Raw genomic sequence first — 23,013 nt, forward strand, 5'->3', positions numbered from 1 at the left:
AATATGAGCTATTTCGCTCCATTATCCCCCTATTCCTTTCCACATCTTTTTAAATCCAGACAAATTAAACTGCTCCATTCTTTTCTTTCTCATTCCACTCAATATTTTGACTCTCTTTTTCTCCACCTATTCAAGCCCCTCCCTTGCTTCAAGGATGAATTGGATTCTGTTTCCTTAATGGAACCTTCCCAGATTCTCCCAGATAAAAAAAATGATTTCTTCCTTTTAGCATATCTCATAGCACCCCTGATCATTTTGAATAATCCCCTTTAGTACCACAGAATTATTACTAAAAGTTAGAAGGGATCTCAGAGGTCATCTGGTCCAACTTCTTAATTTTACATAAGAAGAAACTGAGGCATAGAAAGGCCAAACGATTTACTTCAGATCATATAGGCAATAAGTGTCAGACTTATGATGTGAACCCAGGTGCTCTAATAAAAATCCAGGACTCTTTCTACTACTATAGTTTTTATATGCACATTACAAAATTGTTATTTATAAATTATTAGATTTTTATATTCATTTATTTTTAAACAAAATTTTAAGAAGTTGTTCTTCATCAACTTCGACATTATTCTTTATATTATTCTCACTGCTTTTAAATTATTCTGTCATGGGGATTATTAAATTTCTAGATCTCCCCTGCAAACCCACTGAAAAAGAAATACTATTTCTGCAAACAATGAATTTGCTGAATGCATTTGATTTTAATAATTGAAAAAACCAACATGAAAATTGCGCAAATTTTATTTCTGGATGGTCTTCACAATTGCTTGGTCATCTTCTAAAACAGGAAGACAAGGCAAGCTGTTTTTCACTTAAGAAGATGGAGTTACAAAATGCTTGAAAGAATTATTTTTTAATTCATTAGGTGAAATCATCTCTACAATTCACTCTGCCCTTTCATTTCAAGGTTTCTTTTCTTTCTGTCCTTTGAATTTTCATTCGTATTTAGTCAACAGCTTCATACAGCCACCAGATGGCACTGCAGTGCTCAATTACTCAACTGAACATTATCAGAAAAATTGGTAGAAGCCTTTCTTAGCCTGAGCAAGTTCTTCTTTTTTTTGTTCTATAGCTTTTGGGGCATTAACATGGATACTTGCAAACCTCTAAGTCTCCAGAAATGGATTTTGTCCCATTTAGTAATAAATAGGATACATTAAATAGTGATTATATAAAACATACTTTAAAATAAACTTTATTATAAATATACATATTACATATAATATACCATATCCATGTTTTGAAAACATTATCGAGATATTATATATAAAATGTTTTCCATACTATCTGTAAGTCAAAATGTAAATGCTCAATAAAGATAGAAACCCTTTCTGAAGTCCAAGTAGAAATGCTACTTTGGAAATTGTTTTAGTAATATCAATAAAATATAAAGAAAAGTTGAGTAATGGTTAATAGATTTATTATAAGTTCTCTGCCTGTATAAAAAATTGCATTTATGTATCATTCATAGCTTTAAAAACAGGCGACATTGTCAGTCAATGTTGATAATATTCTCCATGTAAGTCTATACTGAGAATATCTTAAGAGCATATCTATGATAGAAGAAAATTCTGCCTTAATTATTCAAAAAAGTGTCTAACTATTAATTTTGCATTGCCAAATCTAATTTAACTTGGAAATAAATAGCATGATATGCAAAGAAAAATGTGATTGTTTAGTCTATATACACTTTGGCTTCAAATAGTATTAAAATATCTCTATTTTCTAGTAAAATGTAATGAAATTGAGTTGACTCAAAATAACTGGTCATATTTAGTAACTAGTTAGTGACAGGAGGTATAGTGATGATGAGGTCAAGTATGAATTGTCTTCCTGGTAGGACCAGGCTAGTAAGGCTTATTCTACACTATGACTAACAGTGAGGCAAATAGAAAGTGTTTAACAAATGTTGTTAATTGATTGACAGAACGATCATTTGGCACCAAATAATACCTAAATAGGTCGGCCATCTTGGAAATGCAATCGGCCACACCTGTTGTATACCAGACTGCCACAACTAGGTGGTGAATCTCATATCATTCCCCTAGGATTTTTGTTCTTCTTTCCTCTTCTATTTCAGGCTCCATCCTCACATGATCCCTTCATAGTATCTACTTTGGAACCTTACCAGGGTAGACCTCTTAGTAAGAGATAAAGGGGATGACAAACTCAAAGATTTCTCACTTGCTTCCTCACCCCCCCCCCCACTACCCCCACCAAAACTGATGTCACTCTCAGTCTTAATTCTTCCTTTATTGGTGATACTTCCATATTTTTACTTTCCTCTCCATCAGCTTTTCTTAAAATGGTGCTTTTTGTAGGTTGTTGATTTGTTGAATATCTAGGGTTTTAAAAATTGTGTACTCATTTCATTAGTATTCTTTTCTACTTTGTTGAATTGTGTTTCTAGGGATATATTTTTTTCTTTGAGAACTGTTTTAAGAATATCTTAGTAATTTTGGTAATTTTGTCATTTTGTTTCATTATTGCTTTCACATAGCTAGTAACTGATCCCTGTTTTGTTCCTCCACAGACTCATTACTAAACCTCCATTTATATCAGTATCTTTGGATCATACAGATTTTATTTATGATTGCTAATTTTCTTAAATTCTGATTTCTGATATAATATTTTTATTTAGACATTTCAAGCATTTATTTATATTTTCTCTCTGTCCTGATGAATGGGCTAATTTGAAGCAGTAAAGTTTTCATGTGGTTCTGACAAACATACATGGTCTTTGGTGTTCTTATTCAGAAGAAAACAAATATATTTTAGCTCTAATTTCTCCAAAAGTTTATTCAATTACATATTTTCTTTTGTCTTTCTGTTATATTTGTCCAACTCTAAAAGAGGTATATTAAAGTCTCTCTATCATTATCTTATTCTTTATGTCTTAACATTTCCTTTATTGATTTACATTATGGGCCATTTAGCATATTTATAGTTAATGTTGCTATTGGCTTATTGTTTATAGTTCCTTTAAATATAATGTAACTTTTTTGTTCATTTTTATTTTGAGTTTTAATTGCTTTTCTTTGCCTGACAGTGTAGTCACAACTCTTGATTTTTTTATATTCATCTGATCCATAGTACATTTATGGATGAAAAGTTTTCTGGAGAATGATGGAGAAATCATCCATCAGATAAGATCAGCGAGACATCTGTCAAGTGTCAAGTCATAAGTCTGTGAACACAGAGCTATAGTAGGGGCTGCTCCTTCCTGACCTAGGCAAAAAAGAAGCTGGATCCGAATCCTTTGCAGCGTCTAAGTCTTACTTGGATTTCCTGTCTTCTAGAGAAAGGAAGAAAAAAAAAACTCAAACAAAACAGTCCATTATAGATTTTAGAGAGCCTAATTCATAATGTTCACATCACAGTCTCCTTCCACTTTTCATCCTGGAGTACCTATAGCCACTCCTCAAATACACACACACACACACACACACACACACACACACACACACACACACACACACTCCCCTTTACCCTAATGGAGTATTTCAGGAAAATCCTTGCTCTCAAGATACTTCAGGTAGGGACAAGTGGATCGACAGGCCCTGCTCTAAATGTAATTAGGGAGAGATTTATCTTCACACAGAAACATTGCTATGTCTTGCTTAAGCTGTTTAATAATAAGGGGTGAACTTTGCTACAGGTATCCCAACTGTATAGACTTCTGTGTTTACTTCGCTACATCTTGAATGATATAATGTTTTGGGGGAGCTGTCGGTCTGAGTCTGGAACAAACAACTTAAAATTTAGCATTCTGAGAACACAGAGGGTTTCTAAATAGTGAATTATTTATACAGAGAGTAGCAGAATATATAGTTCAATCAGATAATATAATCATTACAGCCTGAAAAATGATTCATAGACCCTTGTTCTGTTGATCAACACTAGATAAAGCTTAGCACATTAGTAGTATGGGTCTGCAGTTATGCAAGCACTTCGAAATCATCCACATGCAGATTAAACACAACAATTTTATATTCCTAAAATTTTAGTGGAAGGTGCTCCCCTTGGCTTCTTCTCCAGTGATTTGTGTTGACTTAGAAAAGAGGTAGGTGTTGAACCTGGTCTTCCAGTTTCCAAGGCTAGGGTTTGGCAAAAATGGCAAAAAGAAGCAACAAAAATGAAATATTCCTTGCCATCAGGGGCATGATATTTAATTGGGTGAGACAACATGTAGCTATAGGTTTATTCAAAATAGATAAAAGATATCTTTTGTTGCTATGGGGGTGATGTGGTGACCCTAGCAGCTGGGAGGAATCAGGAAGCATTTCATGCAGAAGGTAGGGCTTCAGTTGAGTCTTTAATATTGATCTACACAAAACACTTAGCAAGACAAACTTATCATTAAAGGCACACATAAAGGATGTGATGGGCATTCACTATCGTACATCGTACAACTCTTCTATGCTGTTGGGAGGGAAGGTCAATGGTCTACAATTCAATTGTAGCTCAACACAAGAAGTGTCGATGTAGTTTACTATAGCCAAAAATACATCATCTGTGAATAAAACACATTTCCAGGTAGGAAAGAAATCTATATTGAAAGTCACAAACATATATCTATTGTAGAGACTACTGGCATATAATAATTGTATAAAATATATTCATGAATTTATTAATGTGAAAATGCATACAGTAAAATTCACTTCTGGAGTGAAATTAATGTTAAAAGTTCTTCAGAATATGTACAGGAGATGAAGCAGAGGCCCCGTAAAGATTATGGAAATAAGGGGTGAGAGAAGGGTATTCATTTTCATATTTCCTCAAGATTCCCATTTTATCTCAGCTAGGGTTCTTGGGACCCTCTTCAAATGTGTCATTGCAAAAAAAAATAGTTATGGAGTATTACTATACATGCCCAGTTTCAAGATTATAAAACAGTTGGCATATCACTATCATAAAACTTTCTCTAAGTATTAAGGCATATTAAATTAGCTGAAGAAATAGAAGATGCAGCAAAGTGTTTTTCAAAACAGAATTAAATGATACTTTTTCCCTACTTCAAAATTAAACGAGCAAAGAAGCAAAACTCTAAGAGCTTAGAATTTTAAACTATCCCTTAAGAAAGTGTGAAAAAAAACCACCAAAAAGCTTCATCCATTTTGGCACATTTCAAAAATGGAGTTTACACACAACAATATAATAAAAGGCAAAGATTAAGGGACTTATTTGTCTCTTAAACACATAGAATTAAATTTGTCACTTCCTGGTAATACTCAAGGGAATTCATGTACATAAATCACTTTGGCATGTAATGAAAATATTTCTTAACATTTCCTCAGTTTTACTCAGTTTAATTTCACTTTCTTAACAGAGTAACACCATGTGTCTTACTAAAAGAAAATCTGTAAATACCAGGAACATAGTAAGAACATATAAACTTGAATATGACCTTAAACAGTAACCTTTGAGGTACATTTTGACCATCCTTATTCCAATGCCAATAAACTAAGTACTTGTTATTATCATTGATGCCCTTTTATCTATGTTCTCATTTAACCTCAGTAAAGCTTTTATTTGAATACCATATTTGCCACATTTTTAAGAAATATTGTTCAATAGATAGTCTCCACTTAAAGTCTTTTCCAGATCCAAGTCTATTATCTTATCTTCCTGTAATAAGTTATTATTTGTCAAATCCTATTGCAACAAAAATGTTTAAAAAGCATGGCATTTAGGTATGAGCCAATGACTTACTTCTTTAAAGTATATCTTCAGTGTACTTTATATATCTTTAAAGGATATTTTCAATATGATAAAATTCTAGTCTAACAAAGTTTGATCGTTGTCTTTTGGGGCTTTGAATTATATTTCTAAATAACATGAAATCTGTCTGGATTGGCAAAATCAAATTCCCCATCACCTATCTAGTTAATGATTTTCAGTAATTACATATTTTGGGTTTATATCTTTTCTTCCTGATCTCCTTAATTGTACTACATGTAAATTCCTTCCCATTTCATGTGTTACATTTCTCTGAATGCCTCTGTTACCTTTATTTATCCACCACTGCTATATTCTGAAGCATCTTCACCTAATCTTCAAAGATATCCATGAAAAACAATATATAATATAGAATCAGAAATTGTCATTGACCAAAATTATTAGGTGAATATAAAAAGTGCCACTCCAAAACATACGAAGGGTGGGTAATTAATGTGAAAATTATAATACTAGCATTACCCTTCAAATAAAGTGTTAGTCCTCCCAAAATAATTAGTATTAATTAAAAATAATTTTAAAATACTAAACATCATATCTATGGAGTTGGTTACCTTTTAAAAAAAAAAAACTTTCCTACAGGAAAGGGCTACATTCCAGGTTAAATTTCCACTAGTCTTCTTTTATATTCAAATACCATATTCCCTTCACAGAGATCTGTCATTTAGATTTATACTCTATATATCTACAGAAAATGAAAATGACATCCACTGAGGAGAAAAGCATCTCCTGACTATTGTGGACATATCCATGGCCATATTCTAGATTTATCTATTTCTAAGCCAAAGTTCTTAGGAGAAAGAAATCCTCTAGCAATTACAATGAATACTGATGAGGAATGAAAGAACTTCTCCTTACACTGCATCTCAACAGATTTACTTTTCCCCTTGGCCCCTTTGTAAATATACATTTTTCTACAGAGGAAAGCAGAATATTTGCCAATTGCCTCCTAACCATTAATGACAACTTCTAAAATGGTAGGAAGCTTCATCTGACTAGACACAAACAAAACCCAACATATGCATGAGAAAAAGATAATATATTCAAACTCTTAATGAAAACCAGGTAATGTAACCTGAGGATATGCAGAATACATCTCATGGTTGGGGAAGATCTAGCAAAAACCTTCCAATAACTTGAGATCAAGGTCTCTGCATTGAGCTTTCTCTAAACGTATAAAATGTCAAGGAAAAAGTATTTATCTATTTATCTATCTACCTCTTATTACTGGAACATTGTATCATAGATTTATAGCTTAAGGGAATCAGCTCTTTTAGTCCAAATCTTTCATTTTAATGATGAAAATCTGTAGCTCAGATCCAGAGAAATTATATGATTTGCTCTTTTATTTGGGAGGTACGAGTCAGAAATATGAATCTAGGTCCTTTGCATAAAATGTCATTATCTCTCCACTGTACCACTAGAAATTACTGTGTAATTCACATTTTCCCCTAACAATGCTGCTTGTAATCTTGTTTTAATTTATTTAGCTTACATTACTTATACAAAGATTAAAGGCCAGTAATAGACCAAAAGGCAGGTAATAGAGTTAAAAGATGTTTGTAGAACACAATGACTTCTTGTGATGATAGTGGAACCAATTTCTGAATATACATTTTTAAAACTTTTAATGATATCTCTTATTATTTATACAATTGTCATTCACTAATACAATCTCCTCTCCAACAATGGCTCCATACCATTAAACCTGATATTCTTTTGTAACAAAATTATTTGAGAAAATAGATGTTTGAAATTTTAGGTAACATTTTACACACACAGACAGACACACACACAGAGAAAGAGAGACAGAGAGAGAGACAGAGAGAGAAGAAAGAGAATTTCCTAAGCATTTGCTGTGTGATTGACATCATACAAGTTAACAAGAGAGTGCAAGAAAAAGATAGTCCTTGCCTTCAAGGAACTTACATTCTAATGGGCCAAGACAGCACATAAAAGAGGGCTTCAAATATGTGTATGACAAGGGTTTTCACAGTATGAATATGCAGATGGCCAGAAAGTGGCATGGAAGTCTGAGTCTGGAAAAGATAAGGTATAAAGGGACCTATGGGAGGAATCCAGAATTGGGCGGAGAGGCTGATAACAACAATGTCCAGGGTATAGGCAGCATGGTAATGATAGAGCCAAGAAATGGTTTGGTGCCCTAGTTCTGGGCCAGATAAGCCAAAGCTTATCTGTTGGCGTTGGGGAGGTAGGGTGGAGGAGGACCTAAGAGCCAAGTTTAAGATTGTATGGGGAAAGATGATGGTATAGGAGGCATGGAGAAGAGATGACCAGAAAAGAAAGTTTCACTATCTCTTCTCAGGATCCAAGATGAGTCATCACAATTAATCTGATTCCACCTGCCACTTAGCATATTTTATTTTTATATCATTGTAGTCATTGTTTAATTGTTTTCTTGGTTATTCTTATTTCTCTCTACATCTTTTCATATACGTTCCCCACCAAACACGCATTTTCAATCCTCTAAATAAAGTAGTAATTAAATACATGGCTAGGGCAAATATCTGTTCTAGTAACACTGAATATGAGCACCTAGAATAAGGCTTGTTTATATGCAGATACAATAAATACTAGAATAGGTTCACACACAGTTGTACATAGTTGTATGCACATATAGTTGTATACGATATTAGATTGTAAGCTCCTTGAGACCAGTGAAAGTCTTTTTCTTTTTTGCATGTTCACAGGGCTACTTAATAAATACTTGTTGACTCCTTGACTGATTAGAGGATGGGGAAGAATACATTCAGAAGTGCTGATGACATAAAACAAACTACATCAGCATTTTTTAGAAGAAATTTTAAAATGCTATGACATTTTAAAGATGTGGACATCAACAATAATTTTTACATATACATATTTATGAAATATGCATTTTCTTTATATCAACTTCTATCAGTTTCATGAGAACATTCTACAAATAATGACCATTCTATTTTCCATATTTGTGGGGTAATCTTTGCCTTTTCTAACAAATCCTTCTCATAAAAACTCAAAAGGCAAAAGTCACAATCACCTTATGACAAAATCTATTCAGTAATGACGACTGAAAATGTTTCCGTGGATAATATCAAAGGTTTTATTTCTAAAGATACATACAACTTAAGAACAGTAATACCTACTGTAATAACCAAATATTTCATAAATACATGGACTTCTGAAGAGTTTTTGAAAACTTCATGAAGTTTTTTTCCCTTAAATACCTCCATGAAAACCATAAAAGCTATAACTGGTCTATTATATTTCTAATTTGTTTCTTAAATTAATAGCAACGGGGGAGTAATCCAATGTGACAAAAAGAAATGCATCCCCAACATGTGTACAGAGATCTCCTATTGTTTCAAATTAGAACTGCTAATGAATAACAAATATCTAATTCTTATTGTCTATGAAGTAGCCATATGCTAAAAATCTAAAGCAAAACCTTTATTCTTCTAGGAATATTGCAATGAAATCATTAAGTCAACAAACTTTTAATTGGTGTAAGTATTCAAGGTGCACTCCATCGCAATTAAAGTATTTGTTACAAAAATATTTAACATAAAGATCCTAATTATTATAAGGAAATAAAATACCATGATTTTATTAACAAATATATAACTAATAAATACCATGGAGTTTTGAATTATGTTTCATTATTTGATTCTAGAAAAAGAAGAGTTAGAATTATAAAGTTAGAACTTAAAAGACTGTGTCAAATGTTGGGATGGAAAGTGAGACAATCAATCATTTTACAGCCTCCAGAACTGACAAGCAATATCATACGTCAAAAAGAGTTGTTGTTTTTGTAGTTGGTGGTAGTTTTTGTTGGATAGTTGGTGGCAATATTTTCTTATTTTGTTTTGTTTTGTTTCGGGTTTTTTGGATCTGTGTGTATTCTGTAGCTTAGATATCACTAATTTTTACAGGTTGGGCTTGGCAGAAAGCTAGCATCCTTATTCTCTTAAAGTGAGGATATTGTCTTTCTTTGCAAAAGCACTCCTGTGCCTCTTGACCTACAGAGATTAGTAATGGCTCCCTTCTACTCAACTATCCAGCTACTTTTCTAAAGACAAATTACATCAGGAAGAGAAATGGATATAGGATAGAGAAACCCAAGATTAAAAAGGGTGACCGTAGAATCACTGATTTATAACCTGAATGCGTCTTAATAAAACTGAGGCCCAGAGAGAACTCAGAGGACTAGAGCATAGGTCCCCTGACTCCATATCTACCACAATTTCATCTGCTCCTCAGGGGCATCAGTACAATATTAATGATACTAAAAGTATACCCCCTTGAACTGAAAATAACACTATGTCTTCTCAAACTTCTAATTTCCAAAAGAAATAGTAACTTAGATGCTTGAAAATGCTGTGTCCAGTCCCAAATACAAAATCAAACTGAAAGAAGTATAGAGAAAATTGCAAACACATGCATGCATGCTGTCTAATAGCTTTAATTTATCATAGCTAACTTCATAGACTATTAAGTATGTCTGTGTTACATATTTTCTTAAATTAGAGAAAACAAGGCTGGGAAACTACCATTAGAGATGGGGCATTATTTAGCAATTCTCCTCCTATAATCTTGTCTTTGTAGTTGAAGTAAAATTTGGATTTCTAGTAGGTCACTGAATTCTCCATGGTCTATACATGAAATATATAAAAGTAAAACATTAAGTAAAAGAAAAAACATAAAGTAAAATTCTCCACAGTTTTAGTTAAAAGATCAAAGACTGAGAGCTGGAAGAAACCATATAGGCCATCTATCTATGCCGTCACTTTGTAGGTAGTGAACTAAAGTCAGGAAAGTTGAAATTACCTGGTCAGGGTCACAAAAGAAAGAAGACAACAGAGCCAGAATTCAGATGCAGGTTGATTCAATCCAAATCCAACACTTTTTCCACTGTACTATGTACTTAATAAACTCTAGCTATGGGTTTCTCAGTCTTGGCCCCAAATGCCACATAAATCAATGATAACTCTGAAAAATCCAAGCTTATCTCAAATAATGATCAGTCACCCCTGAAGACTTGGTTTTCACTAGGACATTAATATCTTGGTACTTTTTAATGAAAATTTGGCATATCCTCAAGTATGTCAACAGAATGCTAAATTGAAACTCAGAAAATTAAGTTGGATTGAAGTGCTTCTCCATACATAGACTCAAGCAAACCTCTAGAATATACCAATCACATTTCTACTTAGAAGGAATCATTTTCATTTTGATAAAATTCTCATGGAAAAAACAACTTAAGACAATCCTACAAATACAGATTAAATCAATATTAAAAAAATAGCTTTAGAAATGTCCTCATTACTTTTCAGAAGCCCAGTAATTTTCTCTCAGTATCACTTCCAGTTAAAGAACCACTCTATACCCTACCATACACATCAGGATAGTGAACATAATTATGTGGAGTACTTCCAGGAAATATGACAGGAAAAACAACCTTACAATACAGCATAATATAACAATAAATAAATCGTCAGTTACCATTTGGCCCCTCATCGATTATTAACTCAGAATTATCATCTACTTAGAAATTTTTGAATTTAAAATTGTTAATGTTTCTGGTTCTTTCACCAAAACCAATGTGTTAGTATCTGATCATTGTATAATAATCCATTCATCACTAAGGGAACATTTCCCTAAATATTTTTATTAAATTTTAAAACTTTACATTAAATGCCAAACCTTTTAATACTTTCTTTTTATATTTATTTATGTGCAACTTACTAAATTATATGGAATTTTATTTCCCATGATATTTGTTAATAGCTTTAGTTCTTATTCTAATTCTTATTTTGTATATAAATTAGCTGAAGACTAAGCTTTAAAAAAATCTGTCTATGAAAGTACTGATATTTAAAATAAGACTTTTAAAAGTCAAGGTAAATACTTAAGAAAGAATGTGAATAATTTTATATACCACATGAAATTATGTCTTATATAAATGCTTTTTCAAAAAAGTGTCATGTACAAGGATCACTTTCAGAGATGTAAAAATATACCAGAATAAACATCATCCATAAAAAAATCTCCTTTATACTATTGTGTTCCGATGAAGCCACATTGACATGCTGACAATTTGTCTTGCCCTGAGCTCCAAGTACCTCATCCCACACTTAAAGAATTTTTCCTGAATTAGAAATAAACTTCACAAGAGGAAATTTTAGTCTTAATTTCATATCCTCATAAAAAGGTCTCTTGTACAAGAATATCAGCATTGCCATCATCATTAACATTGCCATCGTTATCATCAGTATCATGATTACATGATTCCAAGGAATGCTCTCAATGTGGAGGGAGTTATACAGATTGACTTACCTGAACCTCTTTTGGTCACAACCTTCAAGCTCTGAGTGAATGTGGCATATAAGAGAATCAAGTGTGGAATTGGAGCTTTCATTTTCCAGCTCTTAGAGGCTGTTCCCTAAAACAGAAACAAAAGAGACAAAAATGAAGGCAAAGCTAAAGCTGAATTCTAAGCCTTGTTGTGATTTTTGTAGCAATATCGTTTTGGTAATCATTAAATCCTCTAAAATCAAACTGTATAAACGTCATGTCTCTTTCACCTCAGCATTAAGCAGTAACTCCTAAATGAATTCAGAAAGAAATAACCCTGAAATGAATGGAGAATAACTCAGTATAGCCAGGATGAATGCATTAAAGGCTTATATTCACTTGAGATTAAAATCTTTATGTTTCAGGGAGCATTTTTACATTTTAGAGTCCCTTTAAAATCACTATTAAGATGCCTTTTTTTAGAAGGAAATTAGCAAACATTGCCATTGATTTTAAGATAATACACTCTATACTAAAAAATGGCTATATTGTACTATTGTTACTAGTTGAAGAGAAAAATAAAATAAAATCTATGCCATCTATGACTTAGTTAATTCAGTTCCTTTTAACTTCAAAACTAAAACATCAGAGGAGATAATTTTTTAAAGTGGTTAACATGTGCCTGACATGTAGGAGGCACTTGTTACATGCTTATAAGAGGCTACCTCAAGAATTAAAAATGTTAAAAAAAAATAAAGGTTTCGATCCCCATTGAAAGCAAGTCTATTTTCTCTGTGATAGTTGCAGACAGACACAGATTCTTCTTTTCATTTATAGTGTTCTCAGAGGGATACTAAAGACCCAGAGACTATATTTTAGACAGAGAAAAACACATCAGTTGTAATTAACTGAAATGGTCATTTTCATCCTCAGGGAATTAAAAAAAAATGAAATAGACTAGGAGTAGTTCAAAGAAAGGAATTTTTAAAAAGGAATATGGCAGCACAGCTCAAATATATTGTCAACTCTTGACTGCATGTTTCTTTTTCAAGGCATTTGAAAAAGAATGTCAAACTTTCAATAACTATGATTATGCCTTCATTAAAGATGTGAATGCTGGAAAGAGTGGTTTGACAGTCATTTTTTTTTGTTTTGTTTTGTTTTCCCCTCTTGAAGACATAATATTTATGTACTTCCGAGGTTTTAAATTTTTAATTCATCCACATACATGAGTTTGTGGTTCATTTGAGTTCATCAAATAAAATCAGTTTTTTTTTTTTTTATTTACAACGGGTCACTACCATCCTTATAAGCTAGTGTTATTAAAACATAAAGAGGCCAAAAAAATGAAGATCTAAGCCATTCTGACATAAGAATTTCTCTGAAGATAAAAACTTGCAAAGCTTTCTACTTTGAATTTTCTACCTCAAGACCTTCAATGCTTACATAATGAAACAAATGAAGGCAGTCTGGTTAGAGCATGAAATTCTGTCAGGCACATATACCAGACTGTGCCACATTCTATTACAAACCTGAATCATGCATTCCTAAGACCAAAATCCCGTTTCTCAGCCACTGCACTAACTGTGACTGCAGGAAAGCCTGAAGTTGATATCTTCAGCCTTCAGTTTAGCAGCAAGAGTCAGCTCCTTTCTCAGTGTGAGTCTAATAAATGCTGCCCAGGGAGGTAGAGGATCTAACTCTACACAGCAAGATCCTCCAGCAAATACTCACTGTGAAACCATCTTAGTACTTTATTCTTGTCCAAAATAATATTTCCATTTTATTTCCAAAAGGATGCACGTTAGAGTCCAAGGATATTTTAAACATTTAAATAGGTCAGAATAGCACCAAATTGAAAAAAAAAAAAGCTTAAACCATAATTGAGTAACCTGTTACTCTGAATATTTTAAAAATAATAATAAAAAAGGTTGAGCATTTTTTTTTTGAGGATTTAAATCCTACTCAACATAAACTAAGCCTCATACCACCTTGGGAAGGTAATTGCATCGTATTAAACGACAGAGCAGATAAGATATGACTAGCTATGAAAGGCTGTGAGATAATCATTTCATGGTTTGGATTTTTATCCCCAAATAGGTAAATCCTTATATCCGTATGTGCTATCATGTATTTGAGGCATAAGAATATTACTGGCCTAACAGAAAAGTATTGGCAATTTATGGATAGTCAAAGGAAAAGTGGTCAGTCGATAAAAGTTGAAGGTAGACCTCTATTTCTTCATGTAATATTCCTTTTATTTCTTCACTGTGAGCCCTTCATATGTAAGAAACAATAATTCAAAGTTATATAAGAAATCATAGTCAAATGAAGAGGCAGGCAGTTGGAAAATGTTACTGTCACTTTGATTTGGAGGAAGTTCTATCATCTTTTATCTAAGTTTCTTAATCTGCAGACTGGGAATATCATGCATATGAAGCCTGCTTACATGCCTAGAGGGGAAGTAGTATCACACAACTGCCAAAATCTGTATGCTTTGAAGTAACTTTCCTTTTTAAGGTGATATTTAAGTTTTGGGTTTTTTTTTTTTTTTTTGCTTTATTTCAAGGAGCTGACATTCTGTGCGAAGAAACTACACAGACAAGTAAATAAAAATACAGAGACAAAATATGTACCAAGGACAAGGAGGAGAACACTAGTAATTGGGTTAAGATAGGCTTCCTTTAGGAGATGGCATTTGGGCTGAACTTTAAAGGATGCTAAGGATTTGAAGTGGAAGGAAGGCATTTCAGGTCTAAGTGACAATTTGTGCAAAGGCACAGAGATTGGACAGCACTGTGTACCAAGAGCAGCAAATAAGTCAATTTGCCAAAAACTTAAAGGGAAATAAAGTAAGTAATATGAAGTAAGCCTTGGCCTGTGGGTTGCAGCCAGAGCATCAAGGGTTTTAGAGGTGAAGCAGAGGTTAGATGCTCTAGGCAAGAGTCAGTGGAATTAAGGGAGCAAGGGCGACACATGATTTGATATGTGCTTTATGAATAATGATTTGACTGCAGATGAATTAGAAAGAGGGAATAAGGAATATTTGGAGAGCAGACTACAGAGCACAGAGAAGGGAACTGACAGAACATGTGATGGAAGACATTCTGTGTTAGTCGAATCAAAATTCCACAACTGGATGTGAAAGGTGAAGAAGAGTAAGGATTTTGATGATGATTCTAAGGTTGTGACCTTTGGTAACTGAAAGGATAGTAGTACTCTTGACACATAAAAGGAAGTTAGGACTGAGGGTGAGTTTTGGAGAAAAATGATAAATTCTACCTGAGGTATTTTGCGTTTGAAATATTTGTGTGTCTTCTGGAGCATCTAGATGGAACAGCGGATAGAACACCAGATCTGGGGTCAAGAAGACTCATCTTCCTTATGTCAAATCTGGCCTTACTAGCTGTGTGACCCTAGGCAAGCCACTTGACTCTGTTGGCCTCAGTTACTTATCTATAAAATGAACTGGAGAAGGAAATGGAAAAGAATTCCAGTAATTTTGGCAAGAAAAGCCCAAACAAGGTCACTAAGAGTCAGACATGACTGGAATGACCAAACAGTAACAACATGGGCCTTATTAGAAGTGTCCAATTATGTATGGTGTGGGGCTAGAGCTCTAGAACAAGAGTAGGACTAGATATACCGATCTGGGAATTGTTGGAATTAGAGGTAATAGATGAGACCATAGGTGCTGATGAGGTCACCCAGAGATAGAGTTGAAAGAGACTAGAAGTGGGCCCTGTACAGACTTTGGAAGTACGTTCATGCATAGAAAATGGGGTCATGCTTCCTAGCCTCTCTGAGGGAGAGCAAACCAGTTTTTCTAAGGATACGGTGAGTCATTTACTGGCAATTAATCAAATATTTATTTTAGGACTTTGTTTAATGTACAAATACCACATTAGCATTACATAATCCTAGTGATTTCATGTCTGCAGGGTACACTTAGAACATGACCAACACACACAGGATGCTATACTGAGTTGTTACAACAGGTAGGTAAATAAATATATAGACATGATTTTTATATATTATTATATTTAAGGAGGCTTGCATATCCAAACCATAAGCACAAAATCATCACCTGTCCAAGGTAAAATTGTTTTTTTCCATGAAATTTTTTTTTGATAATTCCTTACATGGGTTCAAATTGTACCTCTGATACTTACTACCTGAGTAAGTATAAGCAAACCATAAAAACAGGCTGGACCTCATTTCCTCATCTGGATAACAAGGGGTTTACCTTCCAGGTCTCTTTTGGCTCCAGATCTATGAACTTCCATTGCTGACTCAGACACAGCCCAGAGAAGCAGGAAGGGCACAAAAGTTGCTATCCAGGATGGATCTGTCCTTGATATCATGATATGTAATCGTAGATCACAGGGCTAGTTTCCCCTATGCCCAAGGCATTTGGCAACTTAGTACATGAGAGTCACTAGAAACACATAGAACACAGGCACACATGGAATGCTACCCATGATCTTCAGATCTCCAGAATTGAATTACTCTGCTAAAATTTTGTCCCAGGTGATTCTCTTTCTTCTCCACACTCAAGACAATCACTTCTGCAACTTTATACAATGAGATGGAACAACGTATAACAGGTATCAGTCAAAGGCTTCTGTTTCTCTCTTTCTCTCTTTGATTCCCTCTCCTTTCATCACATACCTACCAAAGCTTCATTGCTTCCTGTCTGATTATCCTGACATTCTGTTCCTGTCTCTCCCCAGTCACCTAGTATATACCCCATTGATTGAGAGTGTTGTCCAAATTACTTGGCATATTCGTCTCTAAAATGTCAGATATTGATATTTTTGTAGTTACTAGGTATCATTCCCCTTCCCTAGATATTAGCATCTAGCCATTTTAAAGTCATATTCTTGAAGAACTGAGATCTCTTGAGAGAGAGAGAGAGAAAGAGAGAGTGCACCAAAATGGTGAAATTTCAGGAACACTGATTTCTGAATAAGATATTTTTTGCATAAGGGAATCTGTCAAAAACCTCTCAAATCTAATCATAGCCTGACCATAGGGATATATATATATATATAGATATAGATATAGATATAGATATAGATATATTATAACATGTGATATTGTTACAATAATCTTTTTATTAGCTCTGTGACTTTAGGAAAGTCATATCATTTCTCCAATCTAAGTCTCAGTTTCCTCATCTGAAAAATGAAGGGTATAGGCTAGATTTCTAATAACTTTCTGCCCTAATAGTTTATACTTGTCTAATATCATTATATTGCATTTTTCTCAGTCTTTGAAAACATGGCATTCCTAAACTTATTGTTAAAATGTAACTATTTTTCCTCCAATTAAAAAAGCATTTATTAATTGTCCATTTATGCGTGACATAAAGTATGTTTTTCTGATTACATAATTTACATAATGTGATGCATATTAAACTTGTGGTATAGATTCCCTATGGAGCGGTTAAACTAGATTCCATATAAGCTCAACAACTAAAATACAAATTTAAATAAAGTTACCCAAAATCACGGAGTCCAAAGCTAATCATGGGGAAAATTGCTTCTTACATTATAAACCTTTAAACTGCTGGGTTGGCGAAAATTAGTGTAATTTTCCTTAATAGATCAATCAGCCAATCACATGCAAGCCACCTGGGCCAGTCTGACTTCGAAGATACTTAAAATGTTTAAGGGTCAAACTGTTTCAGCAACTTTCCAGAACTTAGAAGATTTATTATAAATTCTGTTATTATCAGGAAACAATACACAACCCTGAATCCTGAAGTTAACTCATGTACCTTTATAGGAAAGGTAATCTTCCAAAATTTTTATCAATATTATTTTTGGTCTCTATATCATCTCATTACTTATTGTTTGCCATATGTCTTATTTTATTTCTTGCCCCAAATGTAACTAATATTGTAAAATTATAGTAAAATGTAACTAACCTACCAACTAGCACTTATTAAGCACCAGGTACTGGCCCACAGGATGGGTATATGAAGACAATAATTTGATGGTCTCTGCAGTCAAGAACCTGATATAGGGAACATCATGTATGAGTTAATATCAAAAATGTAAAAAAAATAAGTAATTTGGGGGACACTGGGAGTTGAAGATTAAGGAAAAGTCTGATATGAGAGGGAACAGTTGAACTGAAGTTGGAAAAATGTTAGTGGATGAAGTGTTTTCCATCCCTTCAAAATGGAATTATATCAGCTTAACTTGGATGATTGGCTTTCTTTAAGTCTAGATTTTGTTTATTGTCATGGAGTTTTAATCACCAATCAAGTGAACACCCATAAAGACAACCAAGGCAATCAAGTAAGAGAGGACAATGGACTTGTTCAAGCTTGGAGGAAGAAGTGGGGAACACCATTTCAACACAATTTTTCCAACTAAATAAGAAAGTTCCTGAGAAGAGCAGCCTGTAGGCAATTTGCTCAATTTCAGCAAACTAAAGGACTTGCTCAACTTAAAAAGGCAGTACCAAGGGAAAAGGCAGAAACAGCCAATTTAAGAAAAAATAAATCTTATTCAGCAATCCCTAAGCATGAGATGTGTGCCTATTACTTGAAGTGTTTTTCTGATGGGGCCAACTAGGTGGTGTCGTGGAGTTTAGATCTTGGAACTGGGAAGACTCAAGGTAGAATTCCACCATTCACATTTAGTATCTCAACAAGTTGTTTCCTCACAGCTTCAGTTTCCTCATATGTAAAATGAAAATAATAATTTCACTATCTAACAGCACAGTTATGAAGATCAAATGAAAATTCATCTCCAAAGTGCTGTGAAAGCATGAAAGTTCCATGTAAATGTTACTGTTATTACGACAGTTACCACTTCTTCTACTGTTCCTACTACTACTACTTTTGTGGACAGGAGATAACCAGTTCATTTTAAGGGCTGATGCAGTCTCACGGTGAGCCCCTAGCTTTCTCCCAGTTTCTACAAAGAATGCAAGGCCTATGCTCTTTCAATGAGCTTCTAAATAGATGTCTAATCTGAACTCACTGAGTGACTGAGAGCACAGTTCTAAGCTTAAGGATTGCAGGCACCCCCAAAGCACAGATGGGAATGCAGTCTGTGCCTTTTACCTCCCTAGAGAACACCGCTGGGGAGAGCCAGCTGGCTGGTTGCACAGTACCCTCTGCTGGCCAGGTGTCACTGAAGTCATTTCTGAATTTCCAGAGCAAAGCCCAAGAGAGAGCAAAGTGCCTGCCAGATTCTGCATTAACAGCTTATAGCAAGTATCCTGTGAGAGCCTTGTAAATCTCTAGCACCACATGATGCTCGTAGGAACAGAAAGGGATGAAACAATGAAGGTCGGTGAACATTTTTACACGTCTGGGCTAGGATGAATAGTCACAAAAGAAAGTTGTTTCAGCATGAAAAATTGAATTCTAGGGCACTGGAACCAGAGTCTGAGGGCCTAAAATCTCACCAATGATGTTTCCTGTCTGTGTGACCTCAGACAAGTCACTTAACCTCCTTAGCTTAGAGAGGTGGACTACATAACCTGTAATGTTCCACTGCCAAGACTTTCCACCTCTTGCTCTGGGAACTCATTCTAGAACTCAGCATGTAGTAGGTACTTAAAATGTTTTCTTTTTCTTATTCCATTCATCCATCCATTATGGTTCTAGGTCTATGATCCTGTGACACCACGGAAATCAATGCTGGAAGAAATCTTAGAAACTAGTGTTATGAACTGTTAAAAGGGTCTCCTAAACTTCTTTTTTGAGTTGCCATATTTTCCAAAAACCCTGGACTCAGAATATGTAGTATGCTCTGAATGTGCCTAGGATGACCTCCCGTTGTCACCGAAGCTGACATAATTTGTTTAGATCCCACACTGGATTATATGTGTCCTTGAAAGTGAAAACAGGCACAAGTTAGTCTGTGTTAGGCCAAGAAACTGCTTGTGCAGCTAAAAGCATACCTTGTAGTTAAGCAGACCTTCCTATCCTTATGTAGACCACTTTCCCCTCCCAAGAGAAAAGAATGTGGCTTTGGCCATTGCCTTGCTCCTCCCCTTTGGGAGGGGTTTTATCCTTTTTCCACTTTTACTGCACCTTTTCCTCTCCCATGCCACACCCCTTTAGAAGGAGATTTGTTTTCTCTTCCTTTGTTGTACTGTTCTAAATATATAAACTTCTGTATGGATCATGAACTTGGGTTCCACACATGCGTTCATTTCTCTTGAAATAGACCTAGTTTTCACATAAGTTTTGTGAAATTGTTATTGCCTGTCAACACCATCTAGTCTAGTGGTTTTCACAGGATGGTCTGGGAATCCATAAGAATCTGTAAGACCATTAAAGTAGGTCAGCAAAGTCAAAATTGTAGTTGTAATAACACTAAAAAATTTTAATTTCTGATACAGTAAATGTCAATAACTTTAACCCACACGAACAAAAGCTTTTAAACCAAGAACTTGTAAGTAGTCCTGAGGTCAAATATGTGGAGAGCCACTGACTTTAGTCAGCTCACTTATTTTGAAAGCAGAAGAAAATGAGATACAGGGAGACAAAAGATTTGCCCAAGGTAATATTTCATTTCAGAACAGAAATTAGAACTAGGGGTCTCCTGACTCCCATTTCATGTCTCTCTTTACTATGCTGTTTCTCTAGAAATAGAAATCAGGAGGCTTGAGTTCTGGTCCTGTCTCTGCCACTGGTCAGTAGGCAGAAAAAGAATCAGAGTCAGAGAAAACAAGGTATCCCAGAAGTGTTAGTGCAGTTTTAAGCTAGTGACAAGCTAGTCAGTCAAAGAATGCTAGAATAGATGTCTCCTGATTTTTAATCCCAGAGAAACAGGATAGTGAGAAAAACCCTAGAAAGACAGTCAGGAGACCTAGTTCTAATCTAAAAAAACCTAAGTTTAAAACTGCACTAAGACTTTTGGTTAACCCTTTATTTTATCTGGAAAAGATCTTTGAGGTTTCAAGTTCAACCAAGGCATTTTACAGATAAAGGAACTGAGACCCAGAAAATAAAGTAATTTCCCAAACATGCCACTGTTAGTAAATGAAAAAGTTGAGATTTGAATCTCATATAGGTGGTACAGTGGATGGCGTGCAGGACCTGGAGTCAGGAAGACTCCTCTTCCTGAATTCAAATCTAGCCTAAGGTACTTCCTAGCTGTGTGACCCTGAACAAGTCACTTAACTCTGTCTACCTCAGTTCTTTATCTGTAAAATGAGCTGGAGAAAGAAATGGCAAACCACTTCAGAATTTCTGCCAAGAAAACCCCAAATGGGCTCACCAAGAGCTGGACACAAATGAAAAACAGCTAAAGCAACAACAGTAGCTCTTTCCACAATAACACTCTCTCTGTATCTTAGTTCTTTTGGATGGAAAAAAAAAAAAACTTGGTCTAGGTGATCTCTAAAATGCATTCTGGCTCTGAAATGTATGACTATGATTTCAAAACTGGGGAAAAATGAGCATTAATTAAAATAATGAGTCATTTGATTACAGGAGATACCCCAGATGGAAAGAGTCCTATTTAATAAAGGAAAAGAACTGAGGAAAAAAGATAATACTATACTTATATCTATAGTTTTACTGGTTCATCTTCCTCCCCTAGTCCCCTTTCATATTCAATTTAGCCTTCACTGTAATTCAGCTGTTAAGAGGTCAACTAAAGAAATTTTTCTGACTCTGAAGTCAGTAAATTGGATAAGGGAAATGATGATACCAGTGATGAAAAGCAAATATATTTGATCATCTCCTCCTATAGTCTCAAATATAAGCCTGGAACAGTGGGTTTGCACCCTGTGTGAAAGCTTACATCCAATCTATTTATCCGGCTTCTGACTAAAGCTGGCCTACATTCCTTTGCTCTGTTTTTGAACTTTCACCCATTTGAGAAATAAATCTACCACCAAGAAAGGTGGGACTTGTATTTGCAATACCAAATATGCAGGTTTAGTCCTTCTGCCTGTTAGTGATTGTTTCACATGTTAAATGGTGGAAGAGTCCTGTGGATGTGAATGTGGGAAGTAATTTTAATCATGTGTTATTAGTCGCATGGCCTAAGGTGTAATAACTAACTTTTTGCTGATCTATTTAACAATGCCTTGTTGCTTTATATGCATTTTACGTTTGGGTATAAAGATTGTGTTTATATCCACCTGGGAGCCAGAGTATTTAAATTGACCAACCTAATATTGCAACTACTTTGAGGCGGCCAAATGTAAAGTAAAATCCTTAATTAAAGTGGAACAAATTTTGTATAACTTAGCATCAGTAGTTCAATAAATCTGGATTGCCATGCAAAAAAAAAAAAAATAGGTGGGAATCAAATCAAGATTGCAGCATGTAATGACTACTTCATAGTTTCCATAGTTGAAAATGTATCCTATGGAAATTTGTAACCCCACAGTGAAACTGACATTGAGGAGGGTGGGAAAGAAGACGGAATAAGGTATGCCAGTTGAACACCTTTCTTAAGAGACCATGGTCACAAGTTCCATCCACATTTAATTAAATGTTGAATAGGGCATGCATAAAACCATCATCCTCAATTGTTTTTGTTCTAAGCACTCCACATAATAGTGTGCACTTGGACACTTTGGGAAGGATAAAACTCTTGGATGTTTCCCACCCTCATATACATGGGTCAGCCTGGTGGGACAACCCCCTCATTGGCTGTGAGGTGATGAGACAACCTCCTCATTGGACACTGATTAGGGTAAAGTCAATAACCTAGTGGTTCTTTTAAAAAAGGAGTGATACCTTCCATGACACTCCCTTAGATTCTGTAGCAAATACTTGTGTGAGGGAGGGGAGAAGAGATAGCTCTTTTGTAAAGCATGTGGCAGTGAAAGTCCATGTCCAGGCTAGGTGAAAGACTGATTCAAGATTTGAGTCTTCCTCCTTCTAATGTCCATTCCTGTCTACTCATAGATGAATGAGTGTCAATCCTCAGATGGATATGTCCAGGTTTAGAGACCATGAGTTTGAGATGTTTGATGGTTCTGGGT

At 34.7% G+C, this 23,013-nt stretch overlaps 1 protein-coding gene across 1 annotated transcript in view; it reads right to left on the reverse strand.

Annotated features, from left to right (window-relative positions):
• IL1RAPL1 (interleukin 1 receptor accessory protein like 1) overlaps positions 1-23,013 on the reverse strand; it is a 1,535,580-nt gene that overhangs the window by 1,264,531 nt on the left and 248,036 nt on the right. The window contains exon 2 of the mRNA XM_072615230.1: positions 12,082-12,187. Coding sequence (XP_072471331.1) covers positions 12,082-12,163 — 82 coding nt within the window. The 5' untranslated portion in view covers positions 12,164-12,187. The remainder of the gene's footprint in view (positions 1-12,081; positions 12,188-23,013) is intronic.

This window comes from Notamacropus eugenii, chromosome 5, assembly GCF_028372415.1.
Source record: "Notamacropus eugenii isolate mMacEug1 chromosome 5, mMacEug1.pri_v2, whole genome shotgun sequence".
In the NCBI taxonomy this organism is placed as follows: Eukaryota; Metazoa; Chordata; class Mammalia; order Diprotodontia; family Macropodidae; genus Notamacropus; species Notamacropus eugenii.